At 40.3% G+C, this 24862-nt stretch overlaps 1 protein-coding gene across 2 annotated transcripts in view; it reads right to left on the reverse strand.

The window, feature by feature from the left end:
* Window positions 1-24862, reverse strand: part of EPB41L4B (erythrocyte membrane protein band 4.1 like 4B) — a 170920-nt gene that overhangs the window by 38564 nt on the left and 107494 nt on the right. For both annotated transcript variants that reach the window (XM_063163769.1, XM_063163760.1), the window contains exons 18-19: window positions 19867-19992; window positions 8130-8197 (exon numbers count right to left, since the gene is read on the reverse strand). In XM_063163769.1, coding sequence (XP_063019839.1) covers window positions 8130-8197; window positions 19867-19992 — 194 coding nt within the window. The remainder of the gene's footprint in view (window positions 1-8129; window positions 8198-19866; window positions 19993-24862) is intronic.

Here is a 24862-nt window from a genome sequence, read left to right on the forward strand (position 1 = left end):
AATCCTACCCCTGCTCACAGCAACCAGGACAGCCATAATGAATTCTGTGCTTTCCAAGGAGCCTAAGCACACTTTAGGGGACACAGGACAGAGCCAAAGAAATGCACCTCAAGTGGGGTATTTCATTAGCTTAACCTCATCTGAAAGGTCTGAGTACTGCTCCTTCCTCTGTAGTTTGTAGGTTAAGAATACAATTACAAACAATTCATCAGCATTTGGCTTCAGGCAGCAGGTCAAAGAGGAGTTTAGACTCAGAATGAAGTCAAAGAACATACCTAGGCGTGCTATCTGCAATCTTTAATGCAGACCGGCATGTAAAGGCTATTCAAGAGTTCAGCTTGAAGTTATGACTTTGATGCAGAAATTACTCTGTGAGGTTCTTGCAAAAAGCTAGAGCAGTAGATCCATTAACCTGTCACTGGACTGAGGCCAGGGTGATGTGTATTCAGATATTCGCTTTGTTTTTGGAAATGCTGGTTGAAATTTTTCAGCAGGAGAATGATTCTTATTATATTTTTTAAGGTAAAGACTGAATGACAAAATGAGCTTTTTAAAAGCAATTCAAAATTCTTAGGAAGAAGCCAACAGAGATAATTATTTTAGTTTACCTAGAATATTTCACAAAATATTTAGGAGGAGATATTTAAATGTAATATTTCAGACTCTGCCTCACAGGGTTAACTCCATTCTGAGTTTAAGAAAAAGCAGCCTGTTGAATTCACTGAAGTTCATGCCAGGCAAGACTGAGCACATAATTCCTGATCAGCTTCAGTTCTGAACTTCCTGGAAGTTCTTTTGGATATATCTACTTTTCTAGGGAAGCGAAGTCTTCAACTTGGGGAAACAAGCTGACATGCAGGTGAGATATCAGGTCACATAAAAGCTACCCTGACATTTACTGGAAGTTTATGTATAAAAACAGATACTGGGATGCTAGTTTCACAATGAATTGTGTACAGATTAGGCAAAGATCACTACACTTTGCACCTTGCTTATACAGTCATATTTTGAGAACACCTGGAGAGAGCCAGGGTTCTCTGAAAAACATGGTTCATGTTCAGACTGAGGTATGTCAGCAGGATGTTAGCTCAGAGACCAAAAGATGACAATTTAAATGTTCATATAGTTTGGGCAGGTGAGAATGGAGAGGCAAAAGCCCAAGAGTGCAGACATTACTTTGAGAGACACTCCTTCCTTGATGATACATGGAAGTTATATTTTAGAAGTATTGCTTTGGTCACAAAAGGTGTTGGACATTTTCCCATCCATTGAAAGGCAGCCAGACTCAAAGCCCAGCGCGCCCCAGAGGTACAAGGCACAGCAGGCTGATCACATTCTGACAATCTGTATGAGCCAAGCTTACTCTGCAGTAGGCATTCAGAAGAGTGCCTGAGATTACTTCTCCTGATTCATCTGCATCCCGTAAAACTTGATATAATTCAATGTTTTCCACCCCTCTTTTCTGGTGTGCAGCATCATCGAGCTCTACGAGATAACATTTAATTTTACGTTACGTGTTGAGCAGCTCCTAATGTAATTAGTCTCAATGTAATGGCGTAATTTGGTTTTGGATGGGAAGATTTACAAAGAAAATTAGAATAAATGAATGCACAAAGCACCAGCTGGTGCTTATACCTACTCCCACATAAGAAGAATATTGCTATTTGCAATCCTATGAAAGATGAGATAATTTGGATAACAAGGATCAACAAAGGGTGATGCAGCAGTTGGTCTAAACAGAAAGAAATCCACAGACAAATCCTGAACCATGTGGGATATAAAGCCTGCCAAAGCTGGCAGTAACCCAAAAGCATATTTTAAGGGAAATAAATATTGCAGTGCATAAATGTACCACATGGTGCATGACAGCAAATGGCAACAGCAACAAGAACAGTAATAACTGACCAGCCAACTCAAGGGCTTCAGCTAAAGAGGGTTCCTGACTGACAACTGAACTTATACTTACACTTTTGATCACTATTTTGAGTAAGAGGCTGTCTAATCTCCATCCTGTATTTGGAGGTTTTCAAAATTCAGATAGAAAAATCCATGGCTGACTTGATCTAGAGTTGGTGACAGTCCTGCCTTGAGCCCTCACAAAATGAAGATTAACATGTAGGAGATGAAGAAGGTATTAGTGTTTACATGTACCAAACATATAATATCTAAGCTTTCCTGAGCAGCATGTGAACATGAAGAAAAGTGTATATTATCAGCAAATCCAGTTGCCAGGTAATGTCCTGTCTTACAAATTTCACTTCAGTTGCTTACCCAACTTGTTTAACTTCAGGCATTTTTACCAACATTTCTACTGTTGGACTTATCCCAAGATGAAAATTTACTTTGGCAAACAGGCCATGCCCAAAGACAGACAGTATTTTGCTTTGTCCTAAGCAGTAGCAATTCTTAACATCTGAACTATTTTGGTGTAATTCTTAACTCTGGAATTCCTTAAGCCAGTACAGCAGAATTATACCCGGGCTTGCATTCAGACATGTTTGAAGAAGAAAACAAAACAGGAAAAAATGCAGACCTTTATCTTAAATACAGTCCAAATGTGTATGTGTGAACCTACATGCACATGCACTCAGATATCCATACTGTAGCATTATCTAGGTGGTCACAGCCAGAAAGAAAACATGCTTCAAAGAGTTTTGAGGAGAAATTAATGTATAGACACTGGGGAAATTGGACAGCTGGTGCTTCTCTCTGGCAAAGATTTGACTAAGAAAACAAATTCTTTTCATGGGGATCTGTGCTTAGCCATATATTCCTTATATTTAATAAATTAAGTAGGTTGGCAATTAGGCAATATATTTCTGCAAAGAAAGTTCACAAGTTTATCTTTCTAGCACCCATCCCCTTCTTGAGAAACAGGAGAGGTTTATAAAAAAGTGAAAAGGTGACTTTGCAATTCCCATTCCCTTGATACACTGCAGGACAGAAACCTCCACATCCCAAATCAGAAGGTGGGACATGCCCCTGATCAAGAGGAAAGTGTGACCAGAGGTGATAGGAAAGCTGCTGCTACATTTTTCATTTTTCTATTTTGCACAACACTTTACTTCCTTGACTATATTTCCTTCACTATACTTCCTTCATTGTTTCTGGTAAACAGCTGGAACCTTGATCTCTCAAGGCTAAAAGAACCAAATACAAAAAGACTAGTTGATAGAGGCAGGGGCTGAGAGCCTTGTGAAAACTATAAGAACATTCAGTAATCTCAAACATGAATTAAATTAGATATCTAATCAGCAAATTCTCCCAAAACACTTCTCCCTCAATACTTCCATCTGGACACAGAGACAGATACCTGAGTGTCAGGAATTCTCTAACAGATGGGAAAATACCTCTGCTGCTTCCTCATAATCCCTTCTGGAGCATTTGCTACCATGACAGGTCCTTTTACAATACTAAAGAAGAAAGTGATCTGTTAGAAAGGTTTTTCTAGCTCTATTGTATGATGAATTCCTCTTGTTGGCCTTGAAAGGGATGGATGTGATCACTTTTTCCTTTGTACACTTGGGGTCTACATCCCCAAAGAAGTACTATTAAAAATCCTAGCAAAATGACTGCCCTAACAAATTCCAAACTAACCCAGTGTTGACACAAACTACATTTTTACTACATGCCTTAACAAAGCATGCTTCACCATGTGAAGTGGTAACTGCAAACTAACTGTATCTCTTATTGATTCAACACAGGCAGTATAAAAATAAAAAAAAAAAAAAAGAAAAACAAGAAAAACAAAAAAGTAAAAAAAGAAAGCAAATACATAAATAACACTTTTTCCCAGGTATTTCTTCTCCCAAAAACCAATGTTCTCTTCTGCCTTGTCCAAAATGCATACAGCCCAGCTACATAGTGACTAGTATATAGTTATAGAGTACATATTACTTTGGTGTTGAAGAAAATGTGCTTTCAGATCTGTTACAACAGAGTTGTAATAAAGAAAGGTTTGATTCTTCTTCAGAGGACTCCTGTGTCCTATCAAAGTAACTCATGGCTCTCCTATTTAACCTGCTAGAGAAATTCCCCTTCTGTTAGCTGCTCTCATTTGACTTTGTTCAGCTGAGAACTCTGTCACATGCAGCCCAGATGGATCCAGCTGAGGCAACCACGCAATTCCCCTGTAGCCACTGTCCAGATCTGCAGCTCTGTTACAGGTTATCTGCAAAGCAGTAGGGTCACTAAGGGGAATGTACAACTATGTCCCAATTCAGACTGTAATTGAGGATTAAAGAGGATGTAAGCTAGAATGCTGCAGCATGTATTCAGTTACTGAGTCACCAGCTCTTTCATCATTTAATGTTGGAACCAGCACTTGAAACAGTCTGGGAGGAAAAAAAATCCTATCCAGAGGAGGAAAACCTACAGAAATGTGCAGGACTGCAGGACTGCTCTCCAGAAGCAGGGAGTGAGACAGGACTGCAGTCTGCTGTGATCCCATATCCTCCTGCATCCTAATCTGGTGTGTACAGGTTATTTATTAACTGCAAGATCAGGAGACAACCTTGCAATTCCAGCCTGTGCACCAAATGACAGAGCAAATTTAACAAGGCTTTCCCTCCTGAAAGCTGCAAAGTTAGTGTTATTTCAGTTTCAGCTTTGATTCCCCCTTCCTCATGTTTAAAATTACTTACATAAAGAAGTGTTTGGAGTTTGCCAGAAGACACAGAAAACAGGTGGATAAACTGCCTAATACATGACAACTTTGCATAGTACAACATTATCCTGAGGCCATGCCCAAGAAAATTACTGGAGACTGACTTGCAGGAAAAGTGGCTATACCACACAGACATATGAGTAATTACTAGTTGAACCAGAACTAATTCTACAAAGAGCTATAGCAATTGTTAGCCAAATTGAGTCTGTCATGGCAGATGCTAAAATAATTGCTATGGGAGATTACAGGCCATATCCAAGCAGTTAATTCATTAAAAGTGTAATATTCAGAATGGCAATGGAGGAGCAGACAAAATGGTAGCAAACAGAGCACAGTTTTTTAATCAAACAAGCACTACTGCCCTCCTCTGTCAGTTTCTAGTTCCCTATTAATAAGAACAATTCATGCTTCAGTTACTGCTCAAAACTGCATGTTTGCTTACTAGCAGGCCTGAATGAATTTCCCTGTGTCTTGGGTTTGGAAAAAACAAAGAATTTTGTAATGTTTTGTACAGTTATCTGTGACAGTGTCCACAGGGGTTCTTGGATGAGGGAAGAGACGAGGATCTGACTCCATGTTTCAGAAGGCTTGATTTATTATTTTATAATATATATTATATTAAAACTATACTAAAAGAATAGATGAAAAGGTTTCATCAGAAGACTAGCTAAGAATAGAATAGCAAAGAATGATAACAAAGGTTTGTAGCTTGGCTCTCTGTCCCAGCCAGCTGGGCTGCGATGGCCATTAATTAGAAACACCCAAGATGAGCCAACCACAGATCCACCTGTTGCATTCCCCAGCAGCAGATAACTGTTGTTTGCATTTTGTTCCTGAGGCCTCTCAGCTTCTCAGGAGGAAAAATCCTAAGGAAAGGATTTTTCATAAAAGATGTCTGTGACAGTTATCAGTGTGAAAAATAGACAAAGTCATTGTCCTTGCTATAAACCTCTCACATGAAAAGAGTGGAGTATTGCTAAAAAGCTGTGACAGCTACTAGTTTCAACCAGCAAGATATTTCAGCAGAGTCTTCAAAGATTCACAGAGGCATTGTTTACAGAAATGTCTGCATGAGCACTTGCAGGGAAAAAATATATATTCCATGTGGAAGGTTTTTTTACCAAGGGTTGTTCTGCTTGTCTCTGCTAAAGAGAAGAGAAAAGCTCCCAGACAATTTGTCTCCCAGTATGAACTAACCCTTGGCTCTACTCAGACGCAATTCCTAGCAGAGCAAAGGCTCATTTATGTCCATCAAATTCCACAAGACAGAGGTTATAGAGAATGTTATTGGCAAATAGATCACATGCTGGCTGGCTGCAGAGGTGCATACAGCCCTGCAGAAAGAGCAGCTGGTTGAAAGAGAAAGAAAATGGTTAGACACTGGATTTATATATATGTAGGCTGTTAAAATTGGTCTACCCCTTAAAACTGGTCTATCCCTGAGCATTGATTACTTGTATATATGCACCTTCAGGACACAGCAATAAAAGAATTCCATTTCATTTGGTACAACTCACTGAAGAGGAAATGATGCTTGACATATCACAGATAAAAATAGATATTGGACAAGTATACACCAGAAAGCTGCATACCAAGAACTCCAATGTGACTTTTACAATTTTATAAGTTTGGATGTGTGGGAAAGAGAACAGTGAAATTTGCTTTGCAGCCAGGTTACCAACCTTACCTCATGCTGAATAGTACTTTACTAAAAAGCACTTTACAAAGCACACCACTCATTTACAGTTCAACAGGATGCCTCAAGAGCGAACCTATTACAAAACGTGGAGTAAAAAGGCTTTTCTCAGATGTTATTCAGAAGTTCAGCAGAAGTGATTAAGGAAAACAAGTCTGTAGCCACAATCCCAGTCACACAGGGATATACAAATTAGGTCCTCCTGAACTGCTTCTGGAAGTGACAGCAAACCAACAAAGTGCTGTGGCAGAGACAACATGGGAAACCCATTTCAATTAAACAAAGAAATAGGTCACTGTGCTATGTATGTGATGAGTTTTCTTAAGAAAGAAAGTAATTTCTCAAGAAAGTTTAGTGCAGGTCTAAGAAGAGCAATGGCACAGAAGAAAAATGGGTGAATCTAAATATCAAACAGAGTTTACAGCCTCCTGGACAAACAAATGAGAAAATCATGGCCTCTCAGGTGAGACATTTCAGCTCTGCAGGGTATCCCAAGATAAGAGACTGGGAAACTGGGAATCACAGCTGCACTGCAAGCAAGCCAGGTGCTGCCATGGGAGGCAATAGCATCGCCTCTCGTGTCTCCTCCTGCCTCAGCACCACCAACCATCCCCACCATTCTTCTCTAGGTAGCTGCTTTCACTAAGCAAACACAGCAACTCTGCTAGCCCAGCCTGGTCAGAAAGGAATTTCTGAATGAAGTGGTTTTGAAGGCTATGCAGATTTATCACACTGTAGGGAAAACAGACATTTGAAATAAACATTGACAAATTTTCCCAACTATAAGTGTCAATTTTTTAGTTCAGAATGACTTAATTTTTCAAATATAATTCATTATGCACCTCAACTAGACTTTTCTATAAGGTGATTAAATGTCTGTTTTCTGTTGCAAGAATCACCACCCAAAAGCTATAAAATAAAATGAGATGATTAGTGCTCCAGTACATATGTATATTACAGGTTCATGAACATATAAAAACCAGATACACTGGTGTAATTAGCTGATTTAGCAGCCATGCTGTAAATCCGCAACAGTTTTCCCTCAAACTCTCCCCTCAGATTTCAACACTGCAGATGTTCAAAGTGATGGAACTACCAGACACATAGAGGCAGGTGATTTCCAAATGCTCCTGCTGTAACCTCCTCTCTAATCACCTGCTGGAAGACAGCATACTGTGCCACTCAAATCATGTTTACAATTAACATGCCTCTTCAAAATGGCCACTCCAATAAAGAAAGACAATTATCCTCTATCAACAGAAGAAAAGTACAATCAAAAGTAGTTACTACTGTCTGCAAATGAGCCATTTTTCTGAGGACTGTATACCAAATGCCTCTTCTTCTGAGAAGAAAAGACCTTGCACAAATTGGGAAAATCTAGACACAGGGATATTCCAGTTTGGACAGCTAGCATGTTTCTGATAGAAAAGTTATGAAAACTGACTTTTTTAATATAAGCTTTTATAAGATTGTCTCTAGATTTGATTTCTTACCCAGAGCTTTTGTCATTTATTCAAATAGATACACTTAGCCTGATCCTTAAAGCTGAGCTTTTATCAATTCTTGAACTATATCTGATATATATGTGCAAAATAAGCACTGTTCTGACAGCCACCCTCTTCTTAGGTCATTGCATGGTGAGCTTTACACAGCAACCTGAAGATGAACAAATTGAAGTGTAACAACAAGTTGAAATAATGTTTGGGAAATGCCTCATTACATCATATATTAATTTTTTTCTTCCCCTACAGACAAGAAGCAACAGACCTTACATTAGGGTCCTGCAGACTGGAGGTCTTACTGGGATTTACAAAAGAGGTCTCTTCTTTCACAGCCTGTTAAAAGAAGGAGCCAAAGTTTAGTACAACATCCATGCACTTAGGATAATACAACAGTTTATTAAAAAATTATTCCTGTAAGCAGCTCAGAAAACTGCAGCATTCAAAATGCTTACTCTGACCAGATTTAAAAGACATGATCTTTTTGGGTTTTCATCTCCTACAGCTGAGATTCACTGTGATGAGCAACAATGTACAATGTGCAGGGCGATAGTATAAGGGAGAGATTGGTACTGGAGCAGAAAGAAAGGAACACTGACATTTATGGCTCCTTCAGAAAGCACTTGAGCAGAAATCATACAAAATCTACACAGACAAACATACTGTAATTGAGCTGTCCTTTCAATTGGAGTAGAAAAAAATATTTATTCTGAAATAATGATGCCAACTTTTCATTCAGTTTTTGAAAATCTAACTGAAAAATGTGATTCCCTACATATATTCACACTGTATGCACAATTCACAGAAAAACTCACTACTGCTCTCTGCTAAATTACAGAGTCCTGTCTCTCATATGCCATTTTTCTGTTGATTTGAAAATACTAGTATTGCAAAATAACTCCCATGGAAATTGCTTTATTACCTAGGAAATGCCCAATCTGGGCAGGTGTTGATATACTCTTCATCTGAGATGCGGTATTCCCAATCCATGTGTAAATGCCAGTGTGAGGACAACACTGCCCCTCACTACAGAAAATACTCACTACAGAGACAAGAGTATTTCCAAATACTCCTCCCCATCAGTCAGGGACTTCTCAGACTGTGACATTTGCAACCCTCTATGCGAACAGAGGGGGACTGAAATAGTCCCACAGCAGAGTGGTTTTTCAGTGCTCAGTATCTGAACCACAGTAATTTGAGGCCATAGGTCCAGATCAAATTAAATTAAATGTGTCAGTCTAATCCTCTTAAAATGGGATGAAACAGATTTCTTCAAATCCATCAAATCCAAATCAAAGGACTTTACAGACACATAAAAATATTGTAATGTTACATAAGACCTTCCATTCAATAAAAATTGAAATATTTCATTTGTGGGTACTCATAAGAAAAGAAAACAAAATCAAATCTGAGTTTCTTGTATACCTTAGCGATGAACTAAATTAAAAATATCAGTAGGGATACTCAATGCTTGGGGAAATCACCCAAGTGTTGGGTTTGTTTTCCCCTTGTGCTAGAGAGAACAGAACCCTCATTGCCACTTCCTAGATCATTATTTACCAGATCATCAGCCATGCTGCAAAGAGACTGCTCCAGCTTAATTGTGTACACAAAATTAACTGTATGGGCAATTAAACTGGAACCACTGGGAACCTGACAGAAAGTGAACTCTGTTCTGGGTCTTCTCCAGCTAGGCATGCACCTGAAGTGATGGGTTAGAGGGCATTTTGAGACAAGTCCTTTAGTAGGAAGTTCATCCCTTCCTACTAGAATTGTTGAATCTTGTATGTTGATACCAAAGCCCCCATCTGCAGAGAGGGGACCTTCTAACCCTCATCAGCAACTTTATCCCTCTCCCAGGGGGCTAGTTCACAGAGGAAGTTGGTTTTCAGCTAGGTTACTTGGAGCAGAACAGGATCAGCAGCAACTACTGGAGAAACTCCACTCCAATGTAGTGCCCTTACATATTTGGGTTTAATCTCCCTCAGGCAGAGGTTTTCTCAGTCCTGCACAAACACTCCAGAAATTAAGGAATCAGATAAATGTGAGACATTATCACTATACCACCATCATTATAACTCAGCCACCAAGTGTTTTGCTGTCAAGGTTTTCAGTGAATTAATGTCACCTCATAAACCATTTGGGGATCAAGAGTGCAATTTTACAATTTTAATAAATTTGTAGCTTTAAGCAATTCAGCTCAGCTTTAGAAAACATTTTTACTAGTCTTCTAGTAGCTCTGTCTTGCATAATGTTTATTCAAACTCTTTTGATTTCTTGAAAGGAAAGAAAAAAGTTTTTAAGGACTTGGGAGAAAGCATTGAAAATCATTCTTTGTTGGCATAGATGAGCAGTGGAAGCAATATTTCTTTGTTCTGCAGAAATTATAATGCTTTTTATAAAGTTGTTTGGTTTCTGAAATCTGTAAATGTGAATCCAGCTGTCAGAAACCTAATACAAGGTCTCTTCTTCCCCACTGATGTCTTAGCAACATTTTATTGTTAAGCCTGTCAAGCTAGCTGCTTATTATGTGTCAAATTGGTTACTTTTTAAAACTACAAATTTTAGTCCATTCCAATTTTCACCAAAGTAATTGATCTGCATTTTAAGATGCACTTGAACACAACAATGGAAAAGAGATTACAGAGATCAAGAACGCAATGCAGGGGTTGTGACTAGCAATGAAATTATTAAAATTCCACCTCCTTAAATGCAATAAGCCATGGATCTCATTAGCCAGCTGAGAGGGCTTCACTGTGTTAGAGCCTTGGTGGCTTCTCAGCTCTCTGGCTACATTATTTCTCTCTTTTGTCTTCTCTCCATTGGAAGGCTAAGCCTGCATCTCAAGAAGTCATATATTCCTAAGCAGCATGACCAGCATGCTGCACCAATGAGGAATTTCTCTTGGTATTAATTTTTCTCCATTACTACTCAGGTTTTAGAGATCAGAAAATTCTCCTGAACCCACAAGTAAGCACTGCAGACCAGTAAGCAAGTAATCTCACTCTAAATTGTAAGGAGAGAGGGAGCATGCAAAGAAATGGGGGGGCCTGAGCAGCCCCAGGTGATAAGGCCTGCCCTCAGGGTGCCATGGGTGTGCATTGGCAGGTACAGATTAACAAGGATGGGCTCATTCTTCTCACCCTATGCCTTTCTAGCTGTGGATGAACAGACACAGGAAAATGTTATACTTGCAAACCCTTCTGCAAAGGGCTGCAGCTGTCAGAAAGTGTACCACCCCTGCTTCACTTGAGGGCTTGTTGGCTTTTGGGGTGTTTGTACAAAATGAGGTCAGTAAGTCATCACCTGGCAGCCTCCTGCTTTTATTTTTCTTCTTAACACTGCAAATCACATTCACTAATCACAGAAGGACTTCCTCAGCCTTACTGAAAAGACATGACTGCAGAACAAGGGTTGTGCTTGTAGACAGCCCTGGCACTGTAATTCCCAGATGGTTTGCCTTAATTTGAAAACAAGTGCACCTGCTGGGGCCAGGATTTGGGTTTCCATTGCAGGATGCCTTCCAGCAATGGAGAAAGGGGGTTTAGCCAAGGGTGGCAGGAGGTGCCTGGTAGGGAATGCACACACACACAGGGCTGGGCAGAGGTTCTCATCCACTGAAAGCCCAGCACTGAGCTATGTAAGAAAGACAGAGGCAGAAGCAAAGCATGAAGCTGCTTAGGTCTTAACTAAGGCAGATTCTCCCCTCCCACAGAGGCTGCTACTCTGAGGGAGAGATTTCAGGGCATAGCAGACCTGGAAGCCCAATTTATACAGAAGCATATTAATTTAATAATTACCCAAAGAGAAACAAGCCACTTTTCTGGCTACCAGACTGTAAATCAAATTAAAAGTTTATCCATATAATCCATCCACACAATGCCATTCTGGGTTTTTTTATCTGCATCAGGCCCAGAGGAAAAAAAAAATCATTAATTTTCTGTTTTCATATGCCATTAACTTTCTGGATGATATTAGAAACAAAGAACTACTTTATCATTTTGAGCATTGCTTTATATATGAAGGGACAAGAAACATGACTGGGCAGCAATGCCATTGAACAGGCTCTCTTCACAGATGATTGCTAAGAAATAATTTCACCATAGGATGAAAAGAGGAGAAAAGTACCTAAATTTTGTCCACAGCTCTCTGAGCCATCTACCTATGGGCAGCTGTGAGTTCTCAGACTGCTTTTCAGTCAGCTCCTGAGCAGTGCTAATCCCTGCTGCTGCCTTGGCAGCCAGGCCCTTTGGAGCCTTAGAGAGGGGGTGGATGCTCCAGGGATGCTACACCAGACTCTGCTGAGCTTTCTAGAGGAGGTGGGAACACTTTCTGGCCCATGAGAGTAATCCCATGCATGAATTCATAAGCCCTGGTGGCTGGATTTGCCTAGTGAACAGCAGGTCCTTCAATTTTCTTCTGAAGAAAGAGTTAGCCCCAGGGTAATGGAAGACAGAACCTTAAAATGGGAATTGGTTGCACCAAGCATGTACCAAGAGGGAAAATACAGTAAAGACAGAACTTTGGGTGCAGCCTTCTGTGATTTTTGCCAGTGGGGCACTGTGCAAGGCAGTCTGTGTTCTTCATGCCTCAAGCAAGCACCATGGGGAGCTAGCGTCATTGTGTCTCTCCTCTGACACAAGGGGAACTGCTGTGGCTCTCACCTCTACTGATCCAAAATGGGAGCACCCTGGATAAGCAAAAAAACTGCATGAAGAATCAGATCACTGCAGCCCAGGGGGAGTGCCAGGTTCTCATCTGAGAAAGACAAGGGTCTAGAAGGCTCATAGGAAACATATGATGGCCCTTTTTTAGCAATTTCACAAAGTTCTCAGTTGCAGAAAGGAAGGGAGAGCAACACAGCTTTCACATGTTTGGAGATCTTCAAAGGCAAGGAAGAAATGACTCTCACCACCGTGGGCCTGGAAGTACTTCTCTATCTTGGCTCTTTCTGAATCTGTAATGATGGTAAGGAGGCCTGAATCATATTTGATTTTTCAGCTCTTTATCAACAATTTAATCTTTTGTCAGCCATGCCAAATGTTGGCTGATCTCATTAGATAATACAGGCTAAGAAACATGTCATCAGGAAGAATGTTCTGCCAAGGTAAACCTACCTTGGTGATTTAATATGTCAAATGTAACTTCTCAGACAGAAAAGCATGATGTTTATGTCTCTTGGGAACAGACTACTCTGGTTTTTTCCCCCCTGAACAAGGCCTGGCACTATGGGCTATGGTGAGGCTCTTACACATCAAGGCAATTAACAGTACTTGTCTCATCATGTCCTGGCAGAGTCTCAGAGCGGAGACAGAGCTGACATATCCACAGCTCTGGGAGTCTTGTGACACCACTGCCACATTTGCCTCCACTATCCCAGGGAATAAACTGAAGATCTCATCAATTCCCATATTCTGTTTATATAAATCTTCACTCCCCTTCTGCATCTCCAGCAAGGCTCCCACATAATTTCCTCAGTTCCTTCCCTGATTTTGAAGTATCATTATTGACACTCTTCTAATGAGCTGCCATGTACCATATATTCATCACACACAATCAAAATCTTGTCTTTTTATACCTGTGGAACCATGAAATTCCTGTAGCCTCACTTTTTAAGTTGAGCAAACCTGTTTCGACATAGCAACTGAACACAGAGAATTTGAAGCTGAGCCATTTTTAAATTCCATTGTTATGAACAATTATAACTGATGCTATGTTGCACTTGCTGCTGTTCCAGCTGAGAGTCCCAGAGCAGTTGCTTCTTTTTACCTAGCCTGAAACTTGACAGTGAGGTTATTGCTCATCCAAGTGGGTGACTAACAGCAACAGCTTTAGCAAGGAAGGCACAGTGTACATAAGGAGCTGTGGAAGCTTCCCCCACAGCCTGAACACCTCAGCTGTGACCTGTTATGCTCACATAATTTCAGTTCTGATCTCTGTGCAAAGACTGTCAAATTGTGCAGTGGCTCAGTGCTGTGAATAAGGATGGATGGAGAGAGGGAGGAAAGGAGGAGAGGGAAGCAAACAGCAACTAATTCATGATGGAAGGAGCCTGAAATGTTGGAAAAGCTGATCCTTTCAGGGTACTTAAGTCAACATCTAGTGAAAGCTGAGAATTCCTCTGGGTATCCAGAAGGATTTGTTTAAGTCCTATAATAAGAAAGATCACATATGATTATAAATCCTCAAGTGCCTTCCCCTCACCTACTCTATTTTCATTCATGACCTGATTAGGATTTGAATCCAGATCTCCTTAAGTGAATAAAGCTCCAAAGACCCAGCTTGCATAAAAATGGGGATTTTTTTCCAGAAATATATGGCAAAAGCATCTGGACTTTGAAGATGACAAGTTCTTACATTTGGCTCTTTCCTTAAAGGAGGCATATTGGGAAGAAAGGCTCCCAATATTATCAGTTAGATTGTGCCTGGGCCAGTCTGACCCTCGCTGCTGGGCCAAAGGCAGCAACTGCGGTGTGTCACCCCAGAGATACCTTGGCTTGCTGGTGGTTGCAGCTGGGCACTGAACAGGTCCAGGCTTGTAAGGGACCCCGTTACCTCAGGAGGATAGCTTCAGGCGATGGTGAAGAGAAAAAGGAGAGGATTCTGCTGGAGGGTTTAATGTCCAGAGGTTTATTCCATGGTTACAGAGGTCTGAACGTGAGGACCTGCTCCAACAGAACAAAGACCGCATGCTCTGATCACCTTTTTAAGCTCAGGGACAGGGGGAGGGGAGGTACAGGTGAGCCACCAACCAGGTGAGAGGGGCAGGGTCTCAGGGGAAGATGACACCCAGACAGGCCAATGACCTCTGGGCATAGGGGCATCTTTTGAACTTGACCAACCACACGACGCCTTGCTGGAATGTTAGGTCTGAGTGACAGGACTCACTCAGCATGGGGGTAAGGGGGAAGGGAGAGAGACATAGGCACACCTGGGAAAGTGACCTGGAAGGCCAAAATGGGACAATACAGCACACCACAACAGAGGCAGAACACTAAAAGAAACAAAGAATTGTCAAAAATGTATCCATGAGAGACTGGTACTGTGGATCACCTCACTTCTGCACCTTTTCTACCATAAATAATGCATAGATGCCAGACTCATTTACATTGCAGCCATGGCTTGCATCTATGTAGAGAGCACAGGATGACACCAGTATCCTGCATGGCCTGAGGTATTTTCTGTACCACAGACCTGTCCTTTCCTCAAGACATCTCTAAACAGCACAGACTACATGCACTTACTCACATATTTGCAGAACTTAAGGCAAAACTACATGATATTCGGCCTTGTTTCTAGGAAAGAGAGAAAAAAGAGACAGATGGCTATCGACCTGGTCTAAAAATTTGCATGTGTATAGGCTTGTCAAGAGAGTTAGAGTGTGAAAGGAGTTAGAGGACTGAACGTCCCTTTGTTCAGCCTAAATGTCTCTTTGTTTACTGAGAACCAAGGCAGGGGAATCAATGGCTTGAGAACCCAAACCTGACTGATTGAAGATACCTCTCCCGGCCAAGAGTTTCCATTGGGGTTGAAAAGGGAGAAATAAATGGGATTTTGTATGCTCTTTTGTAAGGACCCTGCAGCTCCAAACCACCTTTTCTCACCACTTTTTTTTTTTTTTTTTTTTTTTTCTCAGCAAACAACCCATAATGTAGCTCAGTAGTAATGTCACCTCTATTTGTCTTCTATAAACTGCACTGCAAAAATGTACCTGCAGAATGAGCTTGGCCTTCCCGTGTCTGCAGACAAGAGGAAGATGTGAGTGATGCAAAAATCAGCTGCAGTAGAAATCTGTGAGAAAAGGGATCCTTCCCTGTGCTAACCTGCTGGACACACATCAACCCAAGGATTTAGGAAAGCCTGGATAACAGGTGCAGAATACAGACACCACTTGTGGATGACAAACTGCTCGAACACTGCCTGCCAAAATAAAAAGCCCTGCTGAGATAGCTGTACATTTGCTCAGGACCCAGTGCTTAATTTTAAGGATAATTAGGGTTTGTCCAAAGCCAAAATGGATAAAAATAGCAACTGAAACCTTCAAGTATCTTTCCTTCATCACTTGGGCCATGAACTTTTTGGCAAAAGGGACTCTTTGTTTGATACCAACAAGTTACGTCTGCTCAATCACAGCATTTCAGCACTGACTCATGCAAGCTGCAAAGGGGTTTTAAATGCTAGGGAGAGCTGGTCTTTTGTATTCTGACAGCTCCTTACTGCAGCTTTATACGAGTACCTCTCAAATGAAGAGCCTGGAATATATGCAAAAAAAAAAAAAAAAAAAAAGACATGTCAGTTGCTTCACAGTGTTTAGGGCTCCCCTGGAGCTTAATTATGTGGGAACTGTGACATGTAGTCTGTCAGCTAAAAGGTGGCAGATCCCTGTGGCACAGTTTGAGAGGTGTGTTGTAAAACATTACTCATTTGCTCTCGCCCTACAGGTAAGTATGGCATGCCCTGTGCAAGCCACAGGTTCCCACAGCTGCATGGGGGTTCCTCACGTTTCTCATCTGTGATGTCCATGGCAGTGAGCTCCTAGATCCAGCTTCCAGCATCCTTGTGCACACTGCAGTTTGGTTCTACATTTAGATGAGTGGCACATAAATATTCCCATCTTCACCACATTAAAAAAACCAATCATCACTCATGTTAGTTTTCTGCTGCTCTATAAATCTAAACTACAAGCAGGGCTAAGTGATCAGCACCATAACATTACAAATTTTCTGTCTCTAACTCAGGGCTATAACTGTGGGAGATGTATTGTCCCCTAGGAATGTGATAAGCTCTTTGGCACAATTCTGAAATGAAAAAGCATGGAGATCATATTCCAGGATATATTTTCAAATGTCTAGCAACATTTCCCCTGGTTTCATTTTTTAAATCATAAGCACTGGAATTTCTAAGGCTCTGTCTTGTGTTGGTGCCTAGCTGCCTTAAAAAAAAAGTAAACTACAAAAAATTTCTGTCCCAACTTATATTTTCCATTTGCAAACATTTACTCAATTCTCTGAATTAACAAGGAACAGCTTCTTCTTCTACTACATGCAGGAGGTGCTTTCATAAACTTGTCACATCCTGATGTTAGTAGCATATGGTATTGAAAATATTCCTACTGCTTGAAGGGAGAGCTGTTACAAATACTTCAAGCGACAGTTTGTTAATTTTGGATGTGATCCTACAGTGCACCAATATTTTTCTCATGCTTTTAAACCTAACCATATAATGAAGATGCCCCATGAAGTTTCAAAAAGAATGAGTTAGACCATAGATTTTTTGGGGACCTTAGAACATTTCCTTTCAAACACCGAAGTGTATAAGACAGAGTGTTTCTTTCTTCCTTTTACAAACTAGAGGAGTAAATTCTCCTTTTTTCCCCTTTTTTTTTCTATTTTTTGTGCCTTAATGAAATATGGGATTAACTGTGCTCTACATGAGGAAAAGTAAGACTGCCTTGCTTTACAACTCAAGGAATATAGGCTGTGCCTTACAGATCCTAGGTATACCTCTTGCTCTGGCTGCCTAGTAAATTGAAATATGACAGTACAAAAAAGAAGAGATGAGAAATTGGAGTGTTAAGAATAAGGCCAGAAGGCAAGACTTCTCAGGGATATAATAGGGAACTGGCATCAAAAGATAGAATTGGGCAGAGGATAACATCATTAGTCCTCCAGATATACTGAGCAGCAATATATGTCACATGGGGTCAAAGAGGGGCAGGATCACAGCCCTGGAGGAATATATGGCGTAAAGTAGTTGTCTTCCATGAAGAAAATTATTCCTTATCTGCTCCCTCAAAAGGATGCTGTGTCTCTCAGCACTGTAATTCCACCCCAGCTCACTTTTCCCAGAAGATGACTGAACTGCCACTGGGAAATGGCTTAGCTACTGGTATTCAGCTAATTGTCTGGAGGGTGGGGGGCAGGTAGAGAAGACAACTGGGTGGATTTATGGTATCTAATACCATAAAGGTGTTTGTCGGGTCCTCCTGTAGCAGCCTTCCCTTCTCCCGCCTTCCAGAAGATAAATGTTGTGTTTCCACTGGCACCTTCACCGTGACCATTTTTCCTACCCTTCTCAGTGCTTGTGTAGCCACAGCTTCTTACTGTAACAGCTGATCACTGCCTGGGCTCTGCCTGCTTATTTTGCAATGTATCAGATATTTTATAATTGACAGGAAGGGAGCTCAAATGCAAAAGAGCTCATCTCTAGTTACACAGGCAATTTTGTGGCTAAGCGGGCAGTTGAATGAGGATTTCTAAGATTAAGATGACTTCCTATTTTACTGGCTATAAATCTTAAGCCACACTTTGTTAGCAGTGAAATTTTCAGGGATTTCAAACTGAACCTTATGCCATTATTTTCCCACAATATTTGCTATGCTGCAACAGTCTTCTTTACCTTCCTTCCCCTGAAATAAGATTTTTTTCATTAAGGCCAAGTCCACAGATATCTACTTAATCCAATTTGATTTTTAAAGCCTTGTGAAAAACAACACAGACAAGAAGGAAAAGAGGAATGCTCAATTTGCTGTGAAAATTATTTTCAACACAACAACAGCTAAAGAATATGGTTATGGCAGAAAAAGCAACCCAGGATGCTTTCTCTTGGAAAGCCTCAGACTGAAAAATTAAGGCAGAGCAGGTCAATTGAGAGATGCATACGTTAAGCACATTTCCTATCTTGCCCTAATAATGTATTCTGAATGCAGCAGCACACACTGCTTTCAGCCTTTAACTAGCCAGTCAAACATGACCATTAAGCATATTCAGGAGAAAATACAAATATGAGAAGTATACCATGACATCCTGTAGAAAAAACACACAGGAAAAACAGAAGGTAAACCCAAGGGCAGAAATATGCTGCATAAAACACAGTTGATACAACACAGAGTTCAGAGAGGTGAGAGAACTGCTTTAAGCAAAAATGAAAAGACAAAAGAATCACACAAACAACTCCTTCCTCCTTTTATGCTGCCAAATTTATGGTTTCTGCTATTGAAATCTAAGGCAGTGAGAATAATAAAATTTTGATGCTTACTTAAGTCTATCTAGACCAGATGTAATACAGCTCTCAAGTGAAAGATCTGCCAGGGAACAACAAATACACAAAGCTGATTGTTAACCAAGTCCTTTGCAGGGCAAGTTGACCTGGTACATTATTGTGAAAAGAAACAAAGCAATGGAAATACCAACATAATTTGTATTCAAAGACAAGAGTGTGCTCAAGTATACCACAGGAACTTGGGATAACATTATAAAAATCTTTTACCTCTTTTTTCCTTCCTAAAACTTTGTATTTGGTTTTATTTTTGGCACTGATGACATTATTTTTTTGTCCACAAATTTCAATTAAGAAGAATCCCACATTTTAGGTTTCAGCCTCTGACTGGGAAAATAACTTTTTACAGTCATGCTATTTAGCATCAGTTTTCAGTGGTATGGCATTATTAAAAGAGTATTTTTGAAACAGGATGAATCTAATGTAAACATTAACCAAGCAGTGAAAATAGAAGCTTAAAATTTAGTTAAAAGCACACGAACAAGTAGGAAAGCAAAAGACTAGCTAATATTTCACACTCAGGTATCTAAAGATCATCCCCTGAAATAAGGCTTGAATTTGGATATATAGATATTATCATTAGAACAATCTTAAACCCAGTTTCCATGAGTAGTGGGTAGCCTCAGCAAACTCCAGAGGTTACTCTTTCTAAGCTATAAAGTAACTAAAAGCTAGAGTGACAAAACAGAGATTTCCTGAGGCCATCTTTCCTATTTTCTCAGCCTCTCCTGGCTGTATTAATCATGTCGGTTAGGATAAATTTCCTACTTCCACCATATCAATCATTTTGAGTTACCTGAAGAAACTGCAGAGCAGCTGGAGAACGCTATGTCAATGTGCATACTTGACTAAAAATTACATGCTTCCTCAGGAGGAATGATGGGATTTTGGAGAACTGGTGAAAGCTATGCAACAACTAAAAAACCAGAGTATTAAACTCAGATTACCTGGGCACCTACTCTAAAAGCAGCTTCCACTTGAGCTTTGAGGATGTTGCACTTCAAATGGTCAGGTACAGATGAAGGTGACACAGGCGCATGAAGAGGTTTTTCTGATACCTTCTTGTCTTCAACCTGAATTTATTAAAAAAGCAGTGACGTACATTAGAAAGATAAGTTCATAAAATTATCAAAGGTTAAATTTTTACTTGTAATAACTTGATTCAGCAATATTGGCTAAAACTTCCATGTTCATACTCTGAAAGATATATCTTAGAAGATTTCAAAATATTTAATGACTTGATACTATGTTCAAGACAAGAATAGCCCCAGGGAAACCTGAGTAATAGAAGCAAGAAAATTATGTGGAATGAAGATACACTAAAAAAGCCCAGCCAGGCCCTGGAGTGGTTGTGCAAACCTGTGATCAGACCAAGGAAACAAAACATTGTCTCAAAATATCCCACAGAAGGCAGAAGAGAAAACAGCACAATTATAGTAAACACTGGCTTTTTACACCACCCTTAAAATGCAAAGCTTTGCAAATTTAACCAGAGAAATGTGAAGGAATCTCCAATTAATTGCAAGCCAAGCAAAATCTCCTTCATCAGAAGGAAAAGGAAAACCAAGGAACTTTAAACATTGCTCATGCTGTTTCCACCTGATATCAATCCTTTACCTACGCAGTGATCTGAATCAGAAATTTTGGCCTCAGAGTAGCTAGTGTAGTGCCCTGGTCAAACATGACCTCAAGGTTCTGTGCCTTGAACACAACTATGTCCAGCAGAAATGCCACATTAATAAACTTCTCATGTAGAAAAGGAAAACAAAAAGACAATGTAAGAATAATGTATCAACAAAGAGAGTATGGTGAGACCAGGATTGTAAACAAGAACTCTTAAACAATGCAACTGCAATATGGCACATATTTTTAGAGAATAATTGGGCTATGGCATAACAGCCATTGCAAACTTTCCTATTCTTCCTGGAAGTGACATCTGAATTAGAGATGAGTAACAGCCCAGATTGTGCATTCATTTTCTGCTCTCCTGGCTGAGAAGGGTGAGTGGTTGTATACACCCAGACAGAGCAGATATATAATGCTGTCATTCAGATTTCAGCCACAACAGGTATAATGAATCAGTACACCAGGTCCAGTGATCCTCAAGGTTCACCTCTGCCAAGTATTTCAAGACAGAACCAATCATTTTTTTTTGCTAGTGAAATTACCATGTGATTAGTCCTTTAAGTTCAAAATCTGTCTCCTTTATCCTTCCTTCTGTAGGGGGTTGAGTTAACTTATGTATTGTAAGTATATGTATGGCAGTGAAAGATCTTTGTATTGTATTAGTGACCCTGCCCTGATTCTAGTTATTGTAAATGGGCTGCAGCTGTGATGTCCTTGATTGGGCAGTAGCTGTAGCCCATGGAGGTAGCTGAGATAAAAGGGGCGGGGTGGTCAGGGAGAGCCGGGGAGAGGAGCCCTGACCGAGAAGCAACAACACCACTGCTGTGAAGATCTGCCATGAGAAAACCACCAAGAAGCTATGAGACTCAGGAAATATAATTATATAACAACATGAATACAACATCTGGTGACCCCGACGTGATAAAGATCTGCGGACAAACATCGAAAGAAGGTATGGAATCCCCTGGACAGCTGAGAGCTGGGACTATAGAAGTAAAGACAGCTGCGAGCTGTGGCAGCCTGAGAGCTGGGACAGATATGTGTATGGCAGCCTGAGAGCTGGGACAGATATATGTATTGTAGTTGTAGGGTTGTTAGAAGTAAAAGAAAAAAAAAGAAAAAAAAAAAAAGGAAAAAAAAAAAAGAAAAAAAAAAAAAAAAGGAAAAAAAAAAAGAAAAAAAAAAAAAAAAAAAGGAGGATATGTATATATTCTATGTATGAGCTGTGGCAGCCTGAGAGCTGGGACTAGACAGCTGCGAGCTGTGGCAGCCTGAGAGCTGGGACAGATATGTCTATGGTAATTGTAAAATTGCTAAAAGAAAAGGGGGAAATGTAGGGGGTTGAGTTAACTTATGTATTGTAAGTATATGTATGGCAGTGAAAGATCTTTGTATTGTATTAGTGACCCTGCCCTGATTCTAGTTATTGTAAATGGGCTGCAGCTGTGATGTCCTTGATTGGGCAGTAGCTGTAGCCCATGGAGGTAGCTGAGATAAAAGGGGCGGGGTGGTCAGGGAGAGCCGGGGAGAGGAGCCCTGACCGAGAAGCAACAACACCACTGCTGTGAAGATCTGCCGTGAGAAGACCATCGAGAGAAGCTATGAGACTCAGGAAATATAATTGTACAGCAATGTGAATACAACACCTTCTGTCCTCCCCCTTGGCATGCCACTGGCTGATGGTAACTACAATCTTACAGACTCTTTCCTCGAGCAAGCACAGACAAATGGGAATATAAAGATTTGGGGAACACTTTCTGCAAGTGGAGCAAGTCACAAAAGCAATTGTGTTGCCTGAGGAAACCATTCAGCAAACACTGGGGAGGGAAAGAGCCAGACCTTAGCAGAACTCTGTTGAGACTGCAAGATATATATGTGTAAGCAAAGTTGGTCTAGCAGCCTTCTGCATCCAAAATTCCATAGCTGCCAGGTATGATTTTGAATAACTGTCTGGTAAAGGACTGCTCGTCATGAGAATTTTTTTTCTCTGCCAAATTTCTAATAATTCTTACATGTTTATTTGTCAAGCTACATTTACTTTTTTTAGAGGAAGATATATTTGGAGTCCCCATTCTCCTCAGTCTCCTCCTAAGGGAAAAAGAAAATACATAAAATGAAAAGTGACAGTGTCTAGCTGGAGCAACTTATGGAACTGCAGTCATCTATTCAGTCTTGATTGAAATAGTAGTTCAGCAAGCATATGGAATAAAACCAATGCACTAAACCCAAACATGAAATATTTGATTGCCATAGGTGTCTTTTCTAGGATACTTGTGAAGATGAGAAGGGGAGATAATCAAAAGGACAAAATTATTTGTAAAGAAAGCACAGCTTTTACTTCACTGATATTCTTGGTAGACAAAGTGAACCCATTTCAAAAAGACTGTTATCACTGCCAACGCTCATGTGTATTGATTTCTAACAGCTGAAAAAACAACACATTAAACAGTGGCATTTCTAAAGGCCATGCAAAATCTCACCTTTGAACACAGTATACTAATTAATTAAATAACATTTCAGTCAAGCAATAATAGACAATGGTATTTTACTTGCTGTACCAAGGCAATTGAGGCTTGTTCAGGAGACAAGCTTGTTTCATAACAAGAAATGTTCCCAAGTCCCATCCCTCTGGTGGGTTATTCAGGTGGATATAGATATTTTTCAGTTCTATTGTTCTTCTTCCACTGCCCAATTTTCCCACATTGACCAAGAGGAAGATAAAAACTCCCAGGGCTGCCCTATAGCTGGGAATCCTCAAAAGATCTAAATCTCCTGCTGTATTCAGTATTGTGCAGATGACTCCATTTAACGGAGATCCCCAGTGTGAGATCTGATGTGCAAGTCCCACATTGAGATTCTTGAGAGGTCCAAATACTGATGGTGGCTGACCTGGCTGAAAGAGAAAGCTGCTGCTAGAAGGTGCACACTTCTCAGAAGCCAGCGCTGGGTATTCAGTTCTGCTTTAGTCCTTGTTTGGGTGACACTTTAAGGGTTTCACCTTCAGGCAAGCAAAACTTGCTTTGCTTGCACTGCATCAGGAGCAGCAGCACCTTTGGCGACTGGTCAGACATGAAGAGCAGACACCGCTGCAATTGCTACTCGGCCTCGTCCTGCTCAGCAGCCGCTGAGCCAGCAGCCAAAGGCCACCGTGTCCCCCTGCCCCAGTGGAAATGTCAACTGCACACAAACCACACACGGGGCACGGCAATACTTGGCCTGACCCAGGCCTTCTTCAGCTTCTGAACACATGTCAAAGGCTTCTTTGCCTGCCTGCCTTGGCAGTGGCCGTCTTTTCTGCCACAGAAAAGCACATCCTGAATCATTGCTGAATTCTGCTCTCCCACAGCTGATTAGCTGAGACTGTTACACACAGAGTCAGCGGCGCTGAGGACCCAGATGAAAAGTAAACTTTAATCACAGAACAAAGCAGCATCTCCTTATTGCAGACTATTAGCTCTTCTAAGCATCTATATAAGGTCCTATTTTTCCCTAATGCCACTAATCTTTACATACAAGCTCCTTCATCTCCCTGTTTAACTCCTAAAGTATAACTGTCATCAAGAATATAAAAGAAAATATTTCACGGCTACAAAAGTGCCTGCAGAATCTTCTGTGATTCATTTCACTAGTTTGTAAGAAAATCAAAGATCTAAAACCTGCCTGCATTATGAATCTCCACAGAGTATTGCTACAAGGATGAAAGCTGTATTCTACTTTATTTTGCTGTATAATAAATAAATTTTATATTTCCAGAATCCTCACTGCTCGCAGCATAAAGAGAGCAGCTATTAATCTATTCAGCCAGGCTGGCAGTTATTAACATTTTGTTTTAATTTATACACTCAGAGTATTGTATTTGGAAATTATTACAATGCTAAGCATGGTAGGATGTTAATGAAACTTCTTATTTTATAATTTTTTATGACACAATTCAAAAGAATCTTAGATGCCCCTTTCAAGTGCAAGTCCTAGAGTCAAACTGGCATTTGAAAGAGAGAATATTCTTGCTTAGAATTGCAATTTAAACTCATCATAAAAGGTTTAGAAATTAAGAAAAAACCCATTAGGATTCCTGATAAATCTCCAGTTTTCCATGTCCAATTCTGCTGATCTCAATAACAGCAATATGTTTACATTTTTTTCACCACCAATGCAGAATTTTATTTTTCCATGGAAATAGAACACTGGAAAATTGCATTTAAATGGAAAAAGTCAAACAAGCTCAGATATATACACATATAAAATTAGAGGCATTTTTTCTTTTTGTAACTGAAGTCTTACATTTGCTTTTTCTCCTCCCAAACAATTACTTTGAAT

Source organism: Melospiza melodia, chromosome 1 (assembly GCF_035770615.1).
Source record: "Melospiza melodia melodia isolate bMelMel2 chromosome 1, bMelMel2.pri, whole genome shotgun sequence".
Lineage (NCBI taxonomy): Eukaryota > Metazoa > Chordata > Aves > Passeriformes > Passerellidae > Melospiza > Melospiza melodia.